General features: G+C 45.1%; 1 protein-coding gene across 1 annotated transcript in view; it reads right to left on the bottom strand.

Annotated features, from left to right (window-relative positions):
- cd276 (CD276 molecule) overlaps positions 1-20,914 on the bottom strand; it is a 201,351-nt gene that overhangs the window by 128,832 nt on the left and 51,605 nt on the right. The window contains exons 3-4 of the mRNA XM_079497831.1: positions 20,350-20,718; positions 16,140-16,454 (exon numbers count right to left, since the gene is read on the bottom strand). Of these exons, the coding sequence (XP_079353957.1) occupies positions 16,140-16,454; positions 20,350-20,718 (684 nt within the window). The remainder of the gene's footprint in view (positions 1-16,139; positions 16,455-20,349; positions 20,719-20,914) is intronic.

Here is a 20,914-nt window from a genome sequence, read left to right as displayed (position 1 = left end):
GGACTGTGAAGTTATGTTTTAGAGCTTCACAGCTATAGTGCACCTGGACTGTGAAGTTATGTTTTAGAGCTTCACAGCTATAGTGCACCTGGACTGTGAAGTTATGTTTTAGAGCTTCATAGCTATAGTGCACCTGGACTGTGAAGTTATGTTTTAGAGCTTCACAGCTATAGTGCACCTGGACTGTGAAGTTATGTTTTAGAGCTTCACAGCTATAGTGCACCTGGACTGTGAAGTTATGTTTTAGAGCTTCACAGCTATAGTGCACCTGGACTGTGAAGTTATGTTTTAGAGCTTCACAGCTATAGTGCACCTGGACTGTGAAGTTATGTTTTAGAGCTTCACAGCTATAGTGCACCTGGACTGTGAAGTTATGTTTTAGAGCTTCACAGCTATAGTGCACCTGGACTGTGAAGTTATGTTTTAGAGCTTCACAGCTATAGTGCACCTGGACTGTGAAGTTATGTTTTAGAGCTTCACAGCTATAGTGCACCTGGACTGTGAAGTTATGTTTTAGAGCTTCACAGCTACTGCACCTGGACTGTGAAGTTATGTTTTAGAGCTTCACAGCTATAGTGCACCTGGACTGTGAAGTTATGTTTTAGAGCTTCACAGCTATACTGCACCTGGACTGTGAAGTTATGTTTTAGAGCTCCACAGCTATAGTGCACCTGGACTGTGAAGTTATGTTTTAGAGCTCCACAGCTATAGTGCACCTGGACTGTGAAGTTATGTTTTAGAGCTCCACAGCTATAGTGCACCTGGACTGTGAAGTTATGTTTTAGAGCTCCACAGCTATAGTGCACCTGGACTGTGAAGTTATGTTTTAGAGCTCCACAGCTATAGTGCACCTGGACTGTGAAGTTATGTTTTAGAGCTCCACAGCTATAGTGCACCTGGACTGTGAAGTTATGTTTTAGAGCTTCACAGCTAGTGCACCTGGACTGTGAAGTTATGTTTTAGAGCTTCACAGCTAGTGCACCTGGACTGTGAAGTTATGTTTTAGAGCTTCACAGCTATAGTGCACCTGGACTGTGAAGTTATGTTTTAGAGCTTCACAGCTATAGTGCACCTGGACTGTGAAGTTATGTTTTAGAGCTTCACAGCTAGTGCACCTGGACTGTGAAGTTATATTTTAGCGTCTCATTATCTGTTTGCATTGTTTGGACATTTAGTACAATAATAGGGAAGTAAGCGAGGTGGGAATGAACGCCCCACCCTGTTATGCATTACCCGCTGTAACCGCTGTCTGTCTGTCTGTCTGTCTGTCTGTCTGTCTGTCTGTCTGTCTGTCTGAAATTCGTTTATTGCGAATAGTTCCCATCGTGTCCCAATGTTTTTTTTGTTTTATTAAGTATAGAGGGGGTTGGTAAGGACTAAGGAGATCAAGGCAACAAAGAAGAAAGTTTGAGCGCTTTTACCACAAAAAGTACAAGTAAAGGCTTTCAGATAATTTATAGTAGTATCTTGTTTCACAAACGGCGTAGCCGTTGAGTTCCTCTTTGCTTATTTACAGGTACAACCAAGGAGTCTCTTTTTTCCACAGAGTAGTCCAGTCAAGCGGTACTCAAGATAGGCTGCTTTCTCTCTAGCTCACTCGCTCACTCACTCACTCACTCACTCACTCACTCATACTCACTCGCTCAGCTAATTTATACTATAGAATGATTTTTGCTGTAATCTGAAGACTCTGCTCTTCAGACTCAACCTTAGCCCGTAGAACTTGCCCTATAAAGCCTCGACGACCTTGCAGGCTTAACCCATTTTGACCTGAGATCAGATTCTAAAAATGTCTTCTACATCCTGACAGTTTTCTGAAAAAGCTGTGTTTCTGTCAGTCGTTCTTCGATTTTTCAAAAATAGCAGACCTACAAGCTCATAGCGCGCCACTCGGTGGCGCGCTATGAGCTTGTAGATCTGCTATTTTTCAATAGCTAAAGCATAACATAATGCTAACATCAAAAGGGGTTCCCGCCCAAAATGGGTTGCAAAGGTTAACATGTCATTTAGATAGCATGTTATGTAAACACGTGCTAGGTTAATTTTGTCGAGGACCAGGCATCCTATAGATCGTTCTATATTCTACTGTTTAGACTGACGATATGTTATTGGTTTACCTACGTATAGATTACTATATTTCTATGCATGCGATCAGCGATGTATTACCTCGTGTTTATCTCGCGTACTGTTAAGTGGCTCTGGATTAAGAGTGTCTGCTAAATGTAATAATTTGTTGGCCTCCGTCCAGTAAAGTGCACATAATATGTGTCTTGGTGGCGTGCCCTGGTTGTCCACGTGTACTTTATCTCCTCGGATGAACCCGTCTAGTCGGTGTCTGTATCTTGGGCCTCATGCAGGCATCATGACAGCCCCCCCCCCCCCCCACACACACACACACACACACACACACACACATCCAGCAGCCCCCACCCCCACCCCCACCCCCGGTGACATATTTATGTCTGTCCTCAAAGCCTGGAGGGAATCTGTCTCTTTATGTCCTTTCTCACTTCTCCCCCTTTTTCAGGACGGCGTATTTATGACTGCAGTAAAAAGCAGCAAAAGCCCCCTTTTGTCATTGATGGAAGTCATTTTGATGAGGAGTCCAGTGGGCTACAGGGACTCTGGTCACACGGGGGGCCGAGGGGCCTCCCTCCTGCTGCGGTCGGTCGGTCTAACGGCCCGAGTTACTACATATATACTTCCGACTATGAGCCGTGTCGCACGTTGTAAATAGCAGAACTGTTAGCTCACAGCACGCCGCGCTATAGATCTGCTGGTTTTGTTTTCATTGTACCTGTACCTGTACCTGTACCTGTTACAATGACAATAAAGTCTGATTCTGATTATTTTTGTCGTGCAACACCTCCCGGCACGCTGCTAAATGTAAATCTGACTTAATCATTTTTATCCCACGATTTTTGTAACCCATTTTTCACCCCTGTGTCAATTATCTAATGTGATCCTGGGCTCTACACACCCTCCGCCAACCTAGTCCCCATATATGGGGGACATGGTAAATCTGCCTTAACGGCAGTTCTCACACAAGATCATGTAAAACAAATAATAATAATAATAAAACATCCTGTCAAGATGGATTGGCTTCCACTGCTGGAAAGTAACATTTACTCAAGTATTGTAGTTAAGCACAATGTTGAGGTGCTTTTAGTTTAGTATTTACATTTTTATATTTTTTTACTTTTTACTACTATTATTTTCTTTTGTTACTTTACAATTATTTAGATTATTAATAATGAATCCAATTATGAATGACATTTTTTTCTTCTAAAAAAAGCTGAGTTACAATGCATCACGATGCGACAAATTGTGAGGCCATTTGCGGCCCGCGGAGCGCCCCCTTGTGGCCCCTGGAAGAATTTCAACAAAAAACAAGAACGTTTTTTTTAGGGGTCCCATATATAAATGGCATTAAATGGGGGTCAGAAGCCTATGCATGTCAAACTGGGCATCCTTTTCAAATGGGGTCTTGCCCTGAAAATAAATTTTCAGGGCAAGACCTCGACCTCGACATTGTGCGTGCGGACTCGGCCCCCAGCCTGGTACCCTAGTCAAAATATGGCCCTTGAGGAAAATGTATTGGGGAACCCTGTTGTAGAACGTATTTTATAGTATATGGCTCAAGTGGTGAATCGTGAATAATTAGTGCAATAACATGATATGATTCTGAAATGGTCATTATTTTACCTTACGTTCATTTTGATGCTAATACTTTTGTACATATACTCAAGTCAAAATGTTAAGTATATACAGGCCTTTCAATTGTTCAAATTGTACTTCTCCCTGCGCTGTGTAGAAGTAAGAGGTATACTGGATGGCTCAGGGAGGTCTGGCATCCAGTCTTGGCTACAGTATTATACCATATGAAACCATAATATTATTGGTTGCAGTCAGAGATGGGCTGCTGCTGACAAGCGGTTAGGACATACCTTCAAACAGGCTGGGCCTTTTAATTATTCATATCCATTTATTTGATCTTTAAAACCCTCGCATTAGATTAGAGCGAGGAATTACCCTCCCCGCAAAGGATGTTTGCAACCTCTTGTAAATTGCTTTTGTCCTGGCAGAGTCAAAGCCAGTCCAAATCAATGGGCTGACTATACACAAAGAGCATTGTCTGGCAAGTAATGTCTTTTCAATTAGGAGCCGCTCGCCTCGCTGAGATATTTAGCTGCTTCTCGGGATGGGTTGTCTCTGTCTCTCTGATAGCTCTGGAGAGGCGTTGATTAACTCACCCACCACCATTCACGCCTTTTCACGCCTTCTGGTCCGAACGCCCACAGCGCCGATGTCGCCTTTTCATGCCTTTTTTGAGTGGTGTAAACCACTCCTACAACTGGCTTTGTTAGTGTACGTGTCTGTCTGTCTGTCTGTCTGTACCAAAAAATTAGCATGGTTGCTACGGTCACCCAGTTCACACGGGTGTGATTTCATTACGTCAGACCACAGCTGATCAGGCTATATAAGACCTTACACCACTCAGTTCACATGGGTGTGATTTTTTTAATATTAATTGATTACAGTTCCTGTCCTGTCCTGTACGCGCTTGTTACCAGTGTTGTTTTTGGCGGCACATTTTGATTTTAGTTTTAGTCATAGTTTTTTGAATAGCTTTCATTTAGTTTTAGTCACATTTTAGTCACCTGGAATGTTTTAGTGTTAGTCTAGTTTTAGTCGACTAAATCAACTGTAGATTTAGTCGACTAAAATCTTATGATCTTGTAAATCTTATACAATGTGTTTTGGCGGGCCTTGATGCCCTCGTAATGACTGATTTTACACTTATTTTCAGCATGCAGCCAAGTGTAAAATGACTTATACTGGATCTCTTGTCCACTGGTCCCTTCCTAACATTTTAGTCTAGTTTTTATTTGTTGACGAAATTGTCAGTATATTTGTGACCAGATTTGACCGAGGGGCTGCCATTGGATCTTTTTGAATTTCCGTTTTTTCATGTCATGTGAAAGCAGGGAATCATAGCTTCAAATTGACATATTGGTTGTTCAGTTTGACCCACCAGTTTTGGAGATATGGCTTATAGAAAAATGTCTTGCAGGAGTAGTGGAAAAAAGACCAAGCAGAGAAAATGGACTTCTAAGCTTTAGTTCAGTGATCTGTGACTTTAGGGGGCGCTGTTTTCCCTTCATTTCTCCATTAGTCAACCAGCAGTGTTGCCATGTCTGCTTATTATAATTAGTTGGCCTTGTTTCTAAAGAAAAATAATGCATAGGCCTACTGTACCAATTTTATAATAATTTATAACCTGTTAATAAAAATGTATTTGACAAAAATAAAGTGTAGTTGATTATTTGGGCTTGTTTTTAAAGTGTAGTTGATTATGGAGAGTTGGTAACCAAGTGGACCCTTATTAGATCTTTAACTATCAAGTGTAAAAATAAACCTTAAAAAGGTCCATTTTGTTTCATTTTACACTCTCAAGATATACATAATTGTTAAACATCTGCATTACTTAATTTACAATAAGTCTACACAATTAGAGAATGTTGTTATCTTGATCGTTTGCCTGTTATCTCTCCTTTTTAAAATAGGCTACTGTATTTATTTGGCCTTTTGTAGTATGAAAAATGGAAAATAACAGTGGCAGATAAATTAGGCCTATGTAAATGTTCCAGATGAGTACAAATAAAATAGCTATATGAATGCAATAAATAAAAAAATAAAAAAACAGTAACCAACAGACAACAGGACAGTTTGCTCTCAAACCCTCCCAGCACAAATTGTGCCCTCTTGGCTCTTCTCTTAATTCCTCTGTTTCATTAGCCTGTTATTATTATTATTTGTCTGCAGACCCCCATCTGAAAATAATTTATGCCAGACACAAGATTTGTGTTGTTTGTATGCATGTAGATCCGCTATTTTCGCTTATTTTGGGCTTGTTTTCATATACCGGGTTGCTTATTTCTCTCGCAGAAACTGGCAACCCCACAATGATAGCCGTTAGCTACATTCAGCTAATATATTGATATCAATCCTGTAAGCTAAAACAAGTACATTATCGCGCTATATTACATATCGATGCGATCTGCGTTATTATGACCTTAATTTTCATGGCAGGTACATTCCAAAGCAACTAATAATAACCACGTTATGGTGACATAATGTTACAATGTTTACAATACATTCATTCGAGTCTTCTTCTTCTGCTATTGGAAATAGGAAGCCATTTCCGCATTTTCCATTGTTGTGGTCAACAGTGCCCCCAGCTGGAACATTAGCATGAATTAGCTTTAGGCGGACCAAAATAAACACACTTTTTACAAAATATCGTTGTTAATACTTCTTTCTGTGCTATTTCTGTTAGCCAGTTAGTAAAAGACTAGTATTATCTTCCAAAACGATTGTGTACAAAAAGGCGGATTTTAGCGGAATTTGCATACTATAGCAGGGAAGCCGTATGTCTAGTTAGCATTGGTTAACCCAATGGTTATAACATTAGACATAGTGACATGTTTAAGCATTTATTTCATATTTATATGTCGATATCAGCTCTGACATTTATTACAGACCTGCTCTAACATGACATGAATAATAATATAGCTTCAGATTATTTTAGACAGAAAAATAAAAAAGGACAAAGAAAATACTTTTTCAGCTGTCCTCAACAATTGCCACCCCCGCGATGGCAGGCTCTATATCGCGTGTGGTCACATTTAGTCTCAGTTTTAGTCACCGTAGCTTAGTTTTCATTTAGTTTTCATCAGTGCAAAAAGGTAGTCGACGAACATTTTTTGTCATAGTTTTAGTCGACGAAAACAACACTGCCTGTTACACTCCGGTGCGGGTGCAATGAAAAAAAAAAACAGGAAAAAAAAAACTGAAATAAAAATTCCACTGGCTTATGCTGTCTGTGGGAACGCGTAATATCTCTGATTCTTCTGTTTGGCTCAAAACAAGCTTGATTTGCGGCTCTTCTCTAAACCATGTTTTGGGTGAATCAAATAACAATTCGCGGGACATTTTTTCCACTTCCTGACCCGCCGTTTCCGGGTAAATCCGGGCTTTCAAACTAAGACGTTGTAATGTTGAAGTGAACTGGCAATCTGTGAGTTTATTTTCAGCCACTAGATGGCAATGTTGGCAGTAAATAAGTTTACTGCCAACGTTAAAAGGTTGTGAAACGGGAGGTTAAGTAGTAAGTGCGGACGGACCTGGTGTGGCCGTGTTCCCCAAAGCACATGCAGGAGACCCCACCATATGAGGAAAACTTGAATTTAAAACTCAAAAATGTCAATTCAATTAGTTCTTTATAGAAAAAGGCCGATGCACACCTCAAAAGGACGGTGACAGACAGGTGCATATCTCTGCTTTAGGGAAGAAACCACCTAACTCCAAAATGTCAAATTTCCAGGAAAAAAAAACAAACACTTTGTAACCCAGCCTATGACGACGTATCCGTGATTAATGCATTATGTCCTCATGTGACACGTGTGGACGGACGGGCCGGACGGATAGAAGATGGTGATGACTCATAGTTTCCTTCAGGTTGGCATTAGCACCTTCCTGCTGCCTCTCTCTCTCTCTCTCTCTCTCTCTCTCTCTCTCTTCTCTCTCTCTTCTCTCTCTCTCTCTCTCTCTCTGTGCAGCACATTACAGACAAACCGTCGTCACAAGGAAATAAACTCACTCCACTCACCTTATTAATTTTGTCAGCCGTGTTTAATTTCAATCGGCTTACCGCCGCCGCTAGCTGGCGTGTACCTGCACGCGCGTGTTGTTGCGGCACTGAGCGCATGCAGCGGCTCTCTGTCAGCGCATGGAGACGCGGGCGGCTCTCTGACCCGCACTTAAAACGCCTGTCATATCCGTAATGTATCTGTCCACTCGCTCTCAGCCACTTTTACTCCAGCAGATGAGGAGTGTATGGGGGGAGGGAGGGGGTGGGGGGGGGGGGGGGGAGTGGGGGTGCAAGTCTTTGCCTTCCTGATGTGGTTGTTAGCAGAGAAAACTGTGTCATCTGAGCAGCTCCAAACCATGTGAGAGAGAGAGAGAGAGAGAGAGAGAGAGAGAGAGAGAGAGAGAGAGAGAGCAGAGAGAGAGAGCAGCGGGTGAGAGAGAGAGAGAGCAGAGAGAGAGAGCAGCGGGTGAGAGAGAGAGAGAGCAGAGAGAGCAGAGAGAGAGAGAGAGAGAGAGAGAGAGAGAGAGAGAGAGAGAGAGAGAGAGAGAGAGATGAGAGGAGAGAGAGAGAGAGAGAGAGAGAGAGAGAGAGAGAGAGAGAGAGAGAGAGAGAGAGAGAGAGAGAGAGAGAGAGAGAGAGAGAGAGAGAGAGAGAGAGAGAGAGAGAGAGAGAGAGAGAGAGAGAGAGAGAGAGCAGAGAGCAGAGAGCAGAGAGCAGAGAGAGAGAGAGAGAGAGAGCAGCGGGTGCAGCCAAGCTGAAAACTGTTTTGTAGTGAGCAGGGGTTAACAGTTTGACTGCGGAATTAATTACCTCGCAGTGCCCCGTTGACTGCCTAGACTTCACTAGCCTTTGAGCCTTTGAACGTCATCGTTCCTTTTCATGAAAATCCGCTTCAAAATGGTGTGACGTAGTTTGTCGTATAGTGTTGAAAAATAATCCAAAGTGGCGATCAACAACGACGGAGCGGAGGCGGAGCGCGCCCGCACCGCACCACGACGGAGCGGAGGCGGAGCGCGCCCGCAACCGCACCACCGCCAGGGACGGATTCACCCCCACCAGGGCCCCTGGGCCGGTAATGTTTGCAGGGCCCCAGCCCCCCGCGACATTTTCGTGTTTTTTCGTGTTTTTATCATCTTTTTAACCTAAATTTAACAAAATCAAAAGCCAATGAAGGGCCCCAGGAGCCCTTTTCAGGGCGCCAAACCTAGTACAATTTCCCCGAAGGGCCCCTGAGAGCAAGGGCCCCTGGGCCACGGCCCCACTGGCCCAATGGCTAATTTGTCCTGGCCACCGCCGCCATTGGAATGCATTGGGCCTCCATTTCCAGAAGCCTTTGCATGCCAGTGCGACAGAATCCGAACGCGTCACCTATCCTCTGTCTGATGGAAACCCTGTAAGTCTTAAAACGTATTAAAACGGCGAATTAAACAATAAACAAGCCCAAAATGACATGGTCATACTTTACCAGCTGCACGCACACACGGGTGTGCGCACAGCGCGCGCACACACACACACACACACCACACACACACACACACACACACACACACACACACACACACACACACACACACACACACACACACACACACACACACACACACACACTCACTAGTGGGTTGTTGCTGGCTGCAATGCTATCCCATTGGCTGAGAGGTCGGCTAGAGGCAAAAAAGTGTCTGGTTGCCTTACGTGCCTAGAGACGAGGCAGCCAATCAGGAGTCAGGACGATAGGTAGTCAATACAGCAGCCAATGAGAAAGACAGGTGGAGTGGGCGTGAAAAGCCAAGCAGAGAGAACATAGACCAGCTGTGTTTACACAGCAGCTGGTAAAAACATAACTTGTGTAACTCATTATTGTGAGGAAAGCTATTCTACAATCAATGAACTTGTGTAACTCGTGAATGGGAGGGAACCTGTTAACGGTCTGCAGCGCTTGGACATTATTATTATATATTTATATATTAGGCAGCAGAAGAACACCACCTCTCATAAGATGCAATGGAAAGGTTCTAGCTGCACTCACGTGTAAAAAATGCCCCATCAAACTTTTAGATGCTGTTTTATCCCAGTGTGGAGGAAGAATGATTAGGATTTGTATTGTGATCTCTCGTCCTTGAAATATATAATCAATTGGTTTCTGTTGTGTTTGAACAATAATAGCAATTCAAAACCACACCTCCAGTCGCTGTCATAAGAACGGGAGGTGCGCTCATGATCACGGCAGCAGAGCCTGGTTGTCCGTGGCTGCACGCGCACCTGCAGCCCATGAAGTATAATTTATGCTTCGTCCCGCGATGGTGTCGTGCACGCAGGACCTCTACGCTCACAACAGTCGCATCCGCGATGCGATGTGAGCTTGTATATCAGCTGTTCTCTGCGTGCAGTACTGTTGGGCTTTGAAGTATAAATGTCTCCTAGGGTGCATCTCACTAGCCAACACACAAGAGAGATTGAATGGACTGAAACCAGCGCTCCCCAAAACAACAGGTTTGGAGATCTGTTGATTACATGAAACAGTCACCCGTGCGCCCAGTCCCAATGTTTGTAAACAAATAATTGGTCTATACAGTGGTATAGACCAATTATTAATAATCTTAATGATAATGAAGGACTATTCCTGATTTATCAGTGTTTCTCTTTGCTTTCTGTCTCCAGGCCTGCACACTGTGTGCTGTGTGTGTTTCATTTGCTGCATGGTGCTCTTCCATTCTTTTGGCTCTTCCTATTAGCTGGGTGCTTTCAGAGCATTCTTTATTTCCACCGTGCTGAACAGGAATCGCCTCTCGCCCATGAGAACGTCTGTTTGCACGCCTGGCCGTGCCCCAAAAAATGTGCCGCTGCAGAGAACAAAAGACTTCTTCTGTGAGGGCGGGGGGGAGGAGGGGAATGCCCTGGCTGACACTTTGACTAACGGAGATAAAAAAATCAAAAATAAATAATCAAAAGGCAATTCACGCCGCTCTGATATTGTGTGATCTTTACACTGCCCGTCTCCTCTATAGCTGGCGAGAAGTCCAAATGTCAGGATTTCCATCATAAGGGTGTCTGTCTGAGGCCTCATCATTACAAAGCACACGCCAGCCAGATGCTTCCCTGAAACCAGACAAATCCCTCCCAGTGTGAAGGATGAGCTCAGTCCCTTTGAGTTCATTCCACTGAGCAGGGCCTCAACGTTCAGAGTTATTCAGACCAAGGACCCCTTTAGCTGAGAGACAGTAGGTTATACCTTTAGCTGAGAGACAGTAGGTTACTACTCCTTTAGCTGAGAGACAGTAGGTTACTACTCCTTTAGCTGAGAGACAGTAGGTTACTACTCCTTTAGCTGAGAGACAGTAGGTTACTACTCTTTAGCTGAGAGACAGTAGGTTACTACTCCTTTAGCTGAGAGACAGTAGGTTACTACCCCTTTAGCTGAGAGACAGTAGGTTACTACTCCTTTAGCTGAGAGACAGTAGGTTACTACTCCTTTAGCTGAGAGACAGTAGGTTACTACCCCTTTAGCTGAGAGACAGTAGGTTACTACTCTTTAGCTGAGAGACAGTAGGTTACTACTCTTTAGCTGAGAGACAGTAGGTTATACCTTTAGCTGAGAGACAGTAGGTTACTACTCCTTTAGCTGAGAGACAGTAGGTTACTACTCCTTTAGCTGAGAGACAGTAGGTTACTACTCCTTTAGCTGAGAGACAGTAGGTTACTACTCTTTAGCTGAGAGACAGTAGGTTACTACTCCTTTAGCTGAGAGACAGTAGGTTACTACCCCTTTAGCTGAGAGACAGTAGGTTACTACTCCTTTAGCTGAGAGACAGTAGGTTATACTCCTTTAGCTGAGAGACAGTAGGTTACTACTCCTTTAGCTGAGAGACAGTAGGTTACTACTCCTTTAGCTGAGAGACAGTAGGTTACTACTCCTTTAGCTGAGAGACAGTAGGTTATACTCCTTTAGCTGAGAGACAGTAGGTTACTACTCCTTTAGCTGAGAGACAGTAGGTTACTACTCCTTTAGCTGAGAGACAGTAGGTTACTACTCCTTTAGCTGAGAGACAGTAGGTTACTACTCCTTTAGCTGAGAGACAGTAGGTTACTACTCCTTTAGCTGAGAGACAGTAGGTTACTACTCCTTTAGCTGAGAGACAGTAGGTTACTACTCCTTTAGCTGAGAGACAGTAGGTTACTACTCCTTTAGCTGAGAGACAGTAGGTTACTACTCCTTTAGCTGAGAGACAGTAGGTTACTACTCCTTTAGCTGAGAGACAGTAGGTTACTACTCCTTTAGCTGAGAGACAGTAGGTTATACTGTCTCTCAGCTGAGAGACAGTAGGTTACTACTCCTCCAATGCAATCGAGCCAGCAGGCTCGATTGCAACGCCACGCAACGCTCGGCACGGAGACTCGCTCGCTTTAGCTCAAGTCACCTTCAAGCAGCACGCCTCCGAAAATGAGTGCACCTGGTTTTCCAATAGTAATGTGATATATGTGGCCCACCAGTTTTGGAGATATGGCTTATAGAGTAATGTCTTGCAGAAAACAGCGAGTTGAGAAAACAGGCTTGAAAGGTTCACTTCTGTGGTCTCTAACATTACACCTAGCTACATGTTTAAGCATTTATTTCATATTTACATGTCGATTTCAGCTCTGACACTTATTTCAGACTTGCTCTAGTATGTGAAGAGTCTGCCTGTGCTATTAACTCATTTTGAAAAAAAAAAAAAAAGTGTTTCTCCTCTGGTGAAAAGCTGTAATTTGCGCGATGGCAGTCTCTCAGTCAAATCTGGTCACATATAAATATATATATATATATATCCTCTTTTAATTTCTTCTTCTTCTTCTTCTCAGTCAGAGTAACGGTTCAGCTCTGCAGACATAAATGTGAAATAATGAAATGTCTAATTAGGTTCCAATAAGCATAACCATCAGTTCTCGGGCATTGCTAAATGAGCTCAGCGCGCTGATTATTTTCCCCGATGCGACTCAAGCGGCTATTCATCAACGGCGTGAATGTGCTACGCGGTAATAAAACACGGAGGGAGATGGAACGCCTGCTCTCTAAACAGCTGCCGGTGGGCCAGGCTCCTGCTGCTGCTGCTGCTGCTGCTGGGCACGTCCCGTTCAAAACACTGGCGATGACCTACAAGGCAATCAAGGACATGGCAACCCCCCTACCCCCCCCCCCCCCCCCTCCCCCCCCACCACCACCACCCCCCCCCTCTCCCACCACCGCCACCTTCAGGATATCAGCGCTGTTCATGTTTCACGTTTTTTCTCTCTTTTATTTTTTGTAAATGAATGGCCTGCTTTGTTAGGATAGCGGAAAAATAGCCGATCAATGTTGTGAACTTGGAGATATGGGGCTCCATTTTCGTCACCGTCACCTTCTTTGCCTTTTTTTTACTATTTTCAAAAAAAATTTGATTAGTTAGAATGGCCAGTCTACAAGCTCACATGTCAATGTAGATTAGCTAGTTGAACTATTCAAAAATGTTTAGCGGTGACGAAAATTGAGCCCATGGTATTTTGGCTAGTTTTAGGAACTTGAAAGTGAAAGTGCCGTAATCTTATGTACTGTTACTGTTTTGTATGTGTCTATATGGAGTTAACGTTACTCTAACGCCGTGGCTCCACCGGGCGCGTCAGCGTCGCGTCTCCGTCACCGTCAGGGAATGTTCCCTTTTAATCAATGAAGGGTGGCTCCACTGCCCGCGTTGCGTGACATTAACGCGTGCATTAAAATTGAACCGGTGCCTTTTTTGACGCACGCGACGGAGACGCAACGCCCTGGCGTAATAGACCCCCAGGTTGTGGTTATAATTATTATAAATGTCTTCCCTGTGTGTATTTCTGGTTTCTTCCTGAAAGCTGAACGTCTTTGAGTGAAAAGGCCAAATTGAAATACACCACTTTAGTGACATCATAACCCTAACCTGTGTGTGTGTGTGTGTGTGTGTGTGTGTGTGTGTGTGTGTGTGTGTGTGTGTGTGTGTGTGTGTGTGTGTGTGTGTGTGTGTGTGTGTGTGTGTGTGTGTGTGTGTGTGTGTGTGTGTGTGTGTGTGTGTGTGTGTGTGTGTGTGTGTGTGTGCGCATGAATGAAATGCACATTGTAAAGCAATATATACCATAAATGGACCATTTATCATTTATTCTTTTTCCACGCCTTGCCCATGAACCTGCTTTGCCCTTAAGGGTATATATTAACCCATTTTGACCTGAGATCAGATTCTAAAAATGTCTTCTACATCCTGACAGTTTTCTGAAAAAGCTATGTTTCTATGTCAGTCGTTCTTCGATTTTTCAAAAATAGCAGACCTATAAGCTCGTAGCGCGCCACTCGGTGGCGCGCTACGAGCTTGTAGATCTACTATTTTTCAATAGCTAAAGCATAACATAATGCTAACACCAAAAGGGTTCCCGCCCAAAATTGATGAGTAGAGACGGAACCGGATTCCTCCTCCCATCCACTTTACTTGCATTAAGTTGCTCAAAAGCGCATGAGGCGATTTCACTCCTCCTTCCGGGTAGGAACAGAGTGCATTCTGGGATGGATTGGACCCAAACACATGAACGCGCTGTGCCGTTGACTATCATTGCACGCGTTCACATGTCATCATGAACGTGCGCAATGATAGTCAACGAACGGACCTCGCTCTGGCCCAGCGCTGCAATATCAAATTCGGCCACTCACTGTGTCCATTTGGCCTCAGGGTTTATTTCCTCCGGGTGCCGTCTCTATTAATATATACTCTAAGGCTTTGCCACACAGGCCAGCCATGCCTCGCACCGTGACCGTCCCCCCCCCTCCCCCCCACCATGTCACCATGTCCCCCCCGGTCACCTCTCTCTGCTGTACATAATGTTTAGTGCGGTGCGGTACACTATAGCGCTGGTTGCTCCTGGCAGAGCCGCCAAGGCTGCCTGGTCTCTAATGGGGGCAACGCTGTGTGAAATGCCTCATAAATAAAGCTAGGGGTCGCCCCCCGCCCCCATCCCCCCCCCCCCTCCACTCCCCTGGCCCCGGGCCCACGGTCCAGGCTCTGTGGGCGCTGCTGGAACTATAGCGGAACTCCGTCAGGGTTGAGGAGAGGGAGGAGGAGGGAGGGAGGGAGGGAGTAGGTCGAGACGAGAGGTCAGAGAGTGCTGCTCCACTGGGCTGGGAAATGACTGGGCTGTCTGGAAAGTGGACGGAGCGATTGGCAGGCGGGCCGGATGGGGGGGGGGGGGGGGGGGATGTGGTGGGGGGGGCTTGCGGGGGGGGCTTTTCTAACCGTTTTAGATGGCTTCCTTCAAAATGCAAGCGCAGATAGGCCAGTTACAGGGATCACTGAGAGAGCACCCTGTTAAATACAGTATATATACAGTATATATGTGACTACATTTTACTGAGGGGCTGCCATTGGATTTTTTTTTGAATTTTAGTTTTTTCATGTCATATGAAAGCAGGGAATCATAGCTTCAAATTGACATATTGGTTGTTCAGTTTGACCCACCAGTTTTGGAGATATGGCTTATAGAGTATAATGTCTTGCAGAGAAACAGCGAGTTGAGAAAACAGGCAGGCTTTGAAAGGTTCACTTCTGTGGTCTCTAAACATTACACCTATAGCACATTTATTTCATATTTACATGTCGATCCCAGCTCTGACACTTATTCCAGACATGATCTAGTATGTGAAGAGTCTGCCTGTGCTATTAACTCATTTTTGGAAAAAAATGTTTTTCTCCTCTAGTGAAAAGCTGGAGTTTTGCGCGATGGCAGTCTCTCAGTCAAATCTGGTCACATATACAGTATATGGGGAGCAGCAGGGCACCGGGCCTCTGGTATACGCACGTTTACTGGTTCACATCAGAATAGAATAGAGTAGAATAGAACATGTGGAAATGTGGGGATTTGAGATATGACACATCAGTCATATCTCAAGAGACGTTTGTCTCTTCTCTTTTTTTGCAGTGCCAGACGTTTCTACAAGTGTCTGTCTGTCTGTCTGTCTGTCTGTCTGTCTGTCTGTCTGTCTGTCTGCCTGCCTGCCTGCCTCCATGTAGTATGAATGAACACCTGCCACTGATTACAACACAAACCTGCTACTGATTACACCAGGGCTGCACAGCCAGTCACACATGCATGCACACTGGGCGGCACAATCATGCGCACGCACGCACAGACGGAGTGACGCAACGCGCATACAAACAACACACTCGATAGGTGCCTCGTTTCAGGTGCAAAGGGGTGCCTCACTCTCAAGAATATAAATGCCTCCCTGCTTGGCACTCAGCATCAAAGGTAACGAGAGAGAGAGATAATTTATATTCAATATTTATTTGTACATTGTCTTATCTTGATTGTTTTGCTCCACTTTTGCTTTGGCGATTTAAACGTATGTTTTCTCATGCCAATAAAGCTCCTTTGAATTGAAATTGAATTGAATATTGAGAGAGAGAGAGAGAGAGAGAGAGAGAGACAGAGAGACAGAGAGCGCGAGAGGGAGCCACCTTACCTGTGATGGTGACGGAGGCGAGCCCCTCCTCCCCGAGCAGCGGATTGGTCAGCAGACAGCTGTAGGTGCTGTCGGGCTCCAGCGTCTGCAGCGTGAGCACGCTGCGCACGCTGAACAGGCCGCGCTCGTTGGCCACCAGCGAGGTGCTGACGTTGTGCGTCAGGTTGCGGACCCCCGAGGCTCCGCCATCCTCGCGCCACAGCACCTGCGCCTCGGGGAAGCCGCCGTGCGACTCGCACGTCAGCGCCACCCGCTCGCCGGGGCGCAGGTTATTGGACGACGGCTCCAGTGTCACCGACGGCTTGGTGTAGGGGGCTGTGGGGGAGGGAGGAAGACATAGGGGGGCACACGTTTGCACACATTTTTGCACGACTTTTCAAAAATAGCAGATCTACAAGCTCTGAAATCCCAGTTGAAGAGAAGTTTGTATGTGTAAAAACATAAAGCTGCAAGCAGCGATAACAGGCACTTTGAAGAGCCTCGTCTGTCTGTCTGTCCGTCCGTCCGTCCGTCCGTCCGTCCGTCTGTCGAACAGCTGCGGTACGAACAGCTGCAATACCCCTGGGTGACCTAAAGTACCACTCGGGGGGCAATGCCCGTCGGGCAAGTACAGGTCATGTATACTTGCCCTCAGGTCATGTATACTTGCCCTCATGGTCATGTGCGTGCGTGCGTGCGTGCGCGTGTGTGTGTGTGTGTGTGCGTGCGTGCGCGGTGGAAGAAGTACTCATATGTTATTTTGGTAGGATATTCCACTAATTTGGGGTGGAACGAGGTCAGATGATCACCTTCTGGTCAGGTGTCACATACTGTACACAGTACATAGACTGCAGAGAGACAGCGGAGTGCAGCGCTTCTCAAAGTGAGGTTCGGGGATCCCCAGGTGGTCCTTGGCTTGGTTCTAGGGGGCGTCCCCAGCAAAATGAGCTAATATAGTCTCATTGTAACCACTTTATCCATATTGTGTGGACTTCTGCGCTGCTTACGGAATCGGCTCGTTCCTGCAGCATCGCAGGCATGCATTAATGACGGTAAAGCACACCATCTTGTGTAATTTAATTTTGCTTAAAACCCATCTTGGGCGAGAGTGGCTCAGGAGGTAGAGCAGGTCGTCCAAATGATCCGTGGGTCGGCGGTTCGAATCCCGGCTCCTCCTGTCTACATGTCGAAGTGTCCTTGGGCAAGACACTGAACCCCAAATTGCTCCCGATGTGCTGGTTGGTTACCATTTAACCCCTTTTGGTGTTAGCATTATGTTATGCTTTAGCTATTGACAAATAGCAGATCTACAAGCTCATAGCGCGCCACCGAGTGGCGCGCTACGAGCTTGTAGGTCTGCTATTTTTTGAAAAATTGAAGAACGACAGCCTTTTCAGAAAACTGTCAGGATGTAGAAGACATTTTTAGAATCTGATCTCAGGCCTAAATGTGTTAAATCAATAATGGGCCTTGATGTGAAAAAGGTTGAAAACCAACCACTGAACCCCACGTAAAAGAAACCAAGAACCTAATATAGCATCCAGTCAGTCTAAACAATTATACTATGGTATAAATAAGTGGCTCTGCTCCAGCAGAGGGCTGGTAACAGGCTGGTGTAGCAGCAGCGTGTCTGTGGGGAGCAGGGAGGGGGTTTAGAGAAGCAGAGCATCAGGATGTTGCAGCAGATGATGATGCAGTCTGTGGGATCTTAATCCATATAGGCCTGACGTCGAAATTAAGAAAATATATTTTTAAAATTTATTTTTTTCTGAAAAATATGTGAAAAATATCAGTGGTTCTCAATATTTCATGTCAAGGACCCCACAAATTATATGTAATATGTTGCCGAGCCCCATCTGAAATATGTTGTTCCAGGGACACCCCAGAAGCAAGGATTTTAGTTAAAAACTGAAACTCTGAAAGAATATATATTCAAAGATTTCAGGCACATTTTCACGATTTTTCAAAAATAGCAGACCTACAAGTTCATAGCGCGGCACTCGGTGCCGCGCTATGAGCTTGTAGATCTGCTATTTTTCGATGGCTAAAGTACAACATAATGCAAAACACCAAAAGGGGTTCCCGCCCAAAATGGGTTAAGCCGTGCCGCTATGCTAAGCTCCCTAAATATAATTACCAATTTAATGGGAATCATGTCAGACACTTCTTCCACTTCTCCCTCGCCGGGCCATAATCTAGCGAAAACCCACCGCACTGCTGCTCTCTCTCGCCACCCCGCCTCGCCTCGCCTCTCTCTCTAACCACTATAACCTCTACCCTCCAAGTGGTGGAGAGGAACTTAAGTAGTAAGTACCCTACTTAAGGACAATTTCAAGGTGCTTATACGTTACACAAGTATGTCTATTTTTCCATAGTTTCTAGTTTTCTACTTCGAAAACGTTTTTTGTGCCAATAAGGACGTCCTCGTCGGCCAAAAACGTAAAACTAACACTGAAACGAATAAAAAACTAAACTAAAACGAAAAAAGAAAAAAAACCTAATAAAAACTAGCAAACCCTGCTCTAAAAATGAATTAAAACAAACTGAATTAGAAAAAGAAGTTGTCAAAACGAACTCAAACTAAACTATAATGAATATGTCACCCAGTGGTATTGCAGCTATTCCTACTCCAAACAGACATACGTACATAGGGACACACACGGCTAGTCATTGGAACGCCCAAACAGACATACATACATACATACATACATACATACATACATACATACATACATACATACATACATACATAGGGACACACACGGCTAGTCATTGGAACGCCCAAACAGACATACGTACATAGGGACACACACGGCTAGTCATTGGAACGCCCAAACAGACATACGTACATAGGGACACACACGGCTAGTCATTGGAACGCCCAAACAGACATACGTACATAGGGACACACACGGCTAGTCATTGGAACGCCCAAACAGACATACGTACATAGGGACACACACGGCTAGTCATTGGAACGCCCAAACTATAATAACCTTGTAAAAGTAGGGTGTTAATCTACGAAAATACACAAAAAGTTAAAATGAGATAATAGCTCCTGTGTCACCTTAGCTTTTAACCCATTTTGGGCGGGAACCCCTTTTGGTGTTTTAAACATGATGTTATAATTTAGCTATTGAAAAATAGCAGATCTACAAGCTGAACTTGTAGGTCTGCTATTTTTGAAAAATCGTTAAAATGTGCCTCAAATCTTTCCGAAAATTGTCATGATTTAGAAAACTTTTTTTTTAAATTTCGAGGTCAGGCCTAAATGGGTTAAACCACTTTAACACAATCAGTGCCGGAAGTCCTTCAAAATAGGAGCTCTGGGGTGCCGGAAAGACATGGCCGCTTTTACTCTGAAAGACCCGGAAACAATCCACTAAAAAAAGTTTACTTTACATAGCTAGCTTACATTGCGATCGTTTTAGTTTATACGATATATGATCCAAAAAGCGTTCATATTTTGCGGGAGAGACGGATGAGGAGCAGAAATGAAGCGCCAGTATATCGATCCGTTCAACACCACGGAGAGCGCCCTGGATTAGGAGAGACGAGTCATTCTTTCCGCCGTGCTAACGGCTAAGTCAATGGTAAGCTAACAATTGCCTAGCCCTAGAGTGTAGCATACGGTAGCCGAAAGGCGAACTGACAAATGAAAAAAATCAGAATATTCTTATCTCGCCCCTTATCATTGGGGATGTGCTAGGACGTGTGAGGACGTCGGATGTACGCATCGATTGGGACCCCTAGGACGTGTGGCGACGTCCTATGTACGGAAATGGTTAACCGTTATTTTAAACGGCGGCTGATTATATATAATTTTATATATTTTTTTACTTTTAACCCATTCTGGGCGGGAACCCCTTTTGGTGTTTTAACTAAGCATTATGTTATACTTTAGCTATTGGAAAATAGCAGATCTACAAGATCATAGCGCGCCACCGAGTGGCACGCTACGAGCTTGTAGGTCTGCTATTTTTGAAAAATCGGGAAAATGTAGTGCAAATCTTTGAATATATATTCTTTAAGAGCGAATATTTTTAACTCAAATCTTTGCTTCTGGGGGAGGTCCCTGGAACAACATATTTTCAGATGGGGGGGCGGAGGCCAATTACAGATAATTTTAGGGGTCCTTGACATGAAATATTGAGAACCACTGATATAGAAACATATTTAATTTCGACGTCAGGCCTAAATGGGTTAATATTTTACATGTATTTCTCCTTACCCGCCACCAGCAGCAGTAGCGAGGCGCTGCTGTAGTTCTGCCCCACGCTGACGAAGCAGGTGTAGCTGCCCTCGTCGGCCACCTCCACGCGGCGCAGCAGCAGCGAGGCGTCGCCGGCGGCCAGCCGCGGCGGCGCGCGCAGCGCGGTGCGGTTGGCGAAGCGTGTGGCCTGGTCGGCCAGCTGCTCGCGGCCCTCGCGGTAGCTGTGCACGCTGCGCTTGGTGTCCGTCAGCTGCCAGAAGACGCTCAGCTGCGACAGGTTGACGCCGACGACGCCGCCGGGGGGGCCGTAGGAGCAGTCGAGGGTGGCGTCCGCGCCGTGCAGCGCCACCACTGGCAGCTCGGGGACACGCACCTCCATCATGGCAGCTAGAAACAGAATCACAATCATCAATATTGTCACCTCGCCCTCACAAAAAACATGCAGTAATCCTGGTCTCTAAACTGCCTCCTCCTGGCCAGCCTGGGCGCCTGATGGAGGGGAAAGGAACTGGTTGGAATAACGTGTTCCTTCCACGCGCTACGTCCAACCAGGGAAACTCCCCCCTGTCAGGTGTAAAGGAGC

The sequence above is a fragment of the Electrona antarctica genome (genome assembly GCF_951216825.1).
Source record: "Electrona antarctica genome assembly, chromosome: 3".
Taxonomy (NCBI): domain Eukaryota; kingdom Metazoa; phylum Chordata; class Actinopteri; order Myctophiformes; family Myctophidae; genus Electrona; species Electrona antarctica.
Note: the sequence above shows the minus strand (reverse complement) of the source record. Positions and strands in the feature narration are given on the sequence as shown.